The following is a 1,023-nucleotide window of genomic DNA, read 5'->3' as shown; positions in this document are numbered from 1 at the left end:
AAAACAAATGCAATATTATGATTATGATGATGATGATTATTATTATTAAGTTAAGATGAACTAGAAATGGAAATCTCGCTGAAACCAAAAGATGAAAAACAGAATGTGATGTTTGTAAAGGATTAAAGGTGTGACTTCTCTGTGTCTGTTACTGCTTTAACTGTATCTATCTCCATGGAGACCAGCCTGTGAAACCAACAAGCCAAGCTACAGGTCAGATCTGTGGAGAGGCGACTCCATTCACAGCAAAAATGTGATGTTTTTCAGTTTTTAAGCACAATAAAAACACCTGTAATTGAACAGATGGATATGTTTAATGCCAAACTGTGGAACTTTCCCAGCAAAGAAAAACAATTTAAAAGTAAAAATTGGTCCATTTGAAAGAAAAACACACATGACACAAAAAATATGTTTCTCATAGTTTTATAGTAAATACTTGTTTACTGCGTATAGTCTGTGTTTTATGTATTATATCTATGTCCCTGTGTCGTTTGTTGTCATGTTTTCTTGTGGGACAAACAAACAAACAAACACACGTGTAAATAAAGAACTCGACCGCAAATGTCACGTGAAAGTGGTAAATTGTTGCTGTCGTTTGAATCTCATGATCAAATCCCCCACATAAAAGCGCGACACGTGAAACGCATAAACCAGCTTCAAAGTGACGTGTGTTTAAACTTTCCCCCGTGACAGATTTAGAACTCTTCATCTTTATTTGATATTAGTCACTGAAGCGTTTCCACAGTTTGAAAACCAAACGAGCCTCGTGAGGAGTGAAGTGGGTTTGTGTTGAACGTGGAGCGCGTGTGCGGCTGTGACTTACTGTCATGGTCCTGGACGTCAAGTCACGGTGTCAGGAGCAGGTGCAGCGACTCCCTGTGTTTCAAGCCCAGTCGTCCCGGGACAGTGACTCAGACCCGCGCCCTCTTCATTTCTTCAAAGACTCTCTCTCTCTCTTTGTGTGTGTTTTTGTCTCTCTCTCTCTCTCTCTGTGCACGCGCTGGAAGGTCTCATGTCTGCAGC

The 1,023-nt window shown here is 40.5% G+C and overlaps 1 protein-coding gene across 1 annotated transcript in view; it reads right to left on the bottom strand.

Annotated features, from left to right (window-relative positions):
• Positions 1-1,023, bottom strand: part of LOC140362175 (serine/threonine-protein kinase SBK2) — a 7,655-nt gene extending 6,632 nt beyond the window's left edge. The window contains exon 1 of the mRNA XM_072448239.1: positions 824-1,023. Within this exon, the coding sequence (XP_072304340.1) occupies positions 824-829 (6 nt within the window). The 5' untranslated portion in view covers positions 830-1,023. The remainder of the gene's footprint in view (positions 1-823) is intronic.

The sequence above is a fragment of the Eucyclogobius newberryi genome, unplaced genomic scaffold (genome assembly GCF_026437365.1).
Source record: "Eucyclogobius newberryi isolate DKJ021-1_F unplaced genomic scaffold, fEucNew1.0.hap1 SCAF_16, whole genome shotgun sequence".
NCBI lineage: Eukaryota > Metazoa > Chordata > Actinopteri > Gobiiformes > Gobiidae > Eucyclogobius > Eucyclogobius newberryi.
This window is presented reverse-complemented; position numbering and strand designations above follow the sequence as displayed.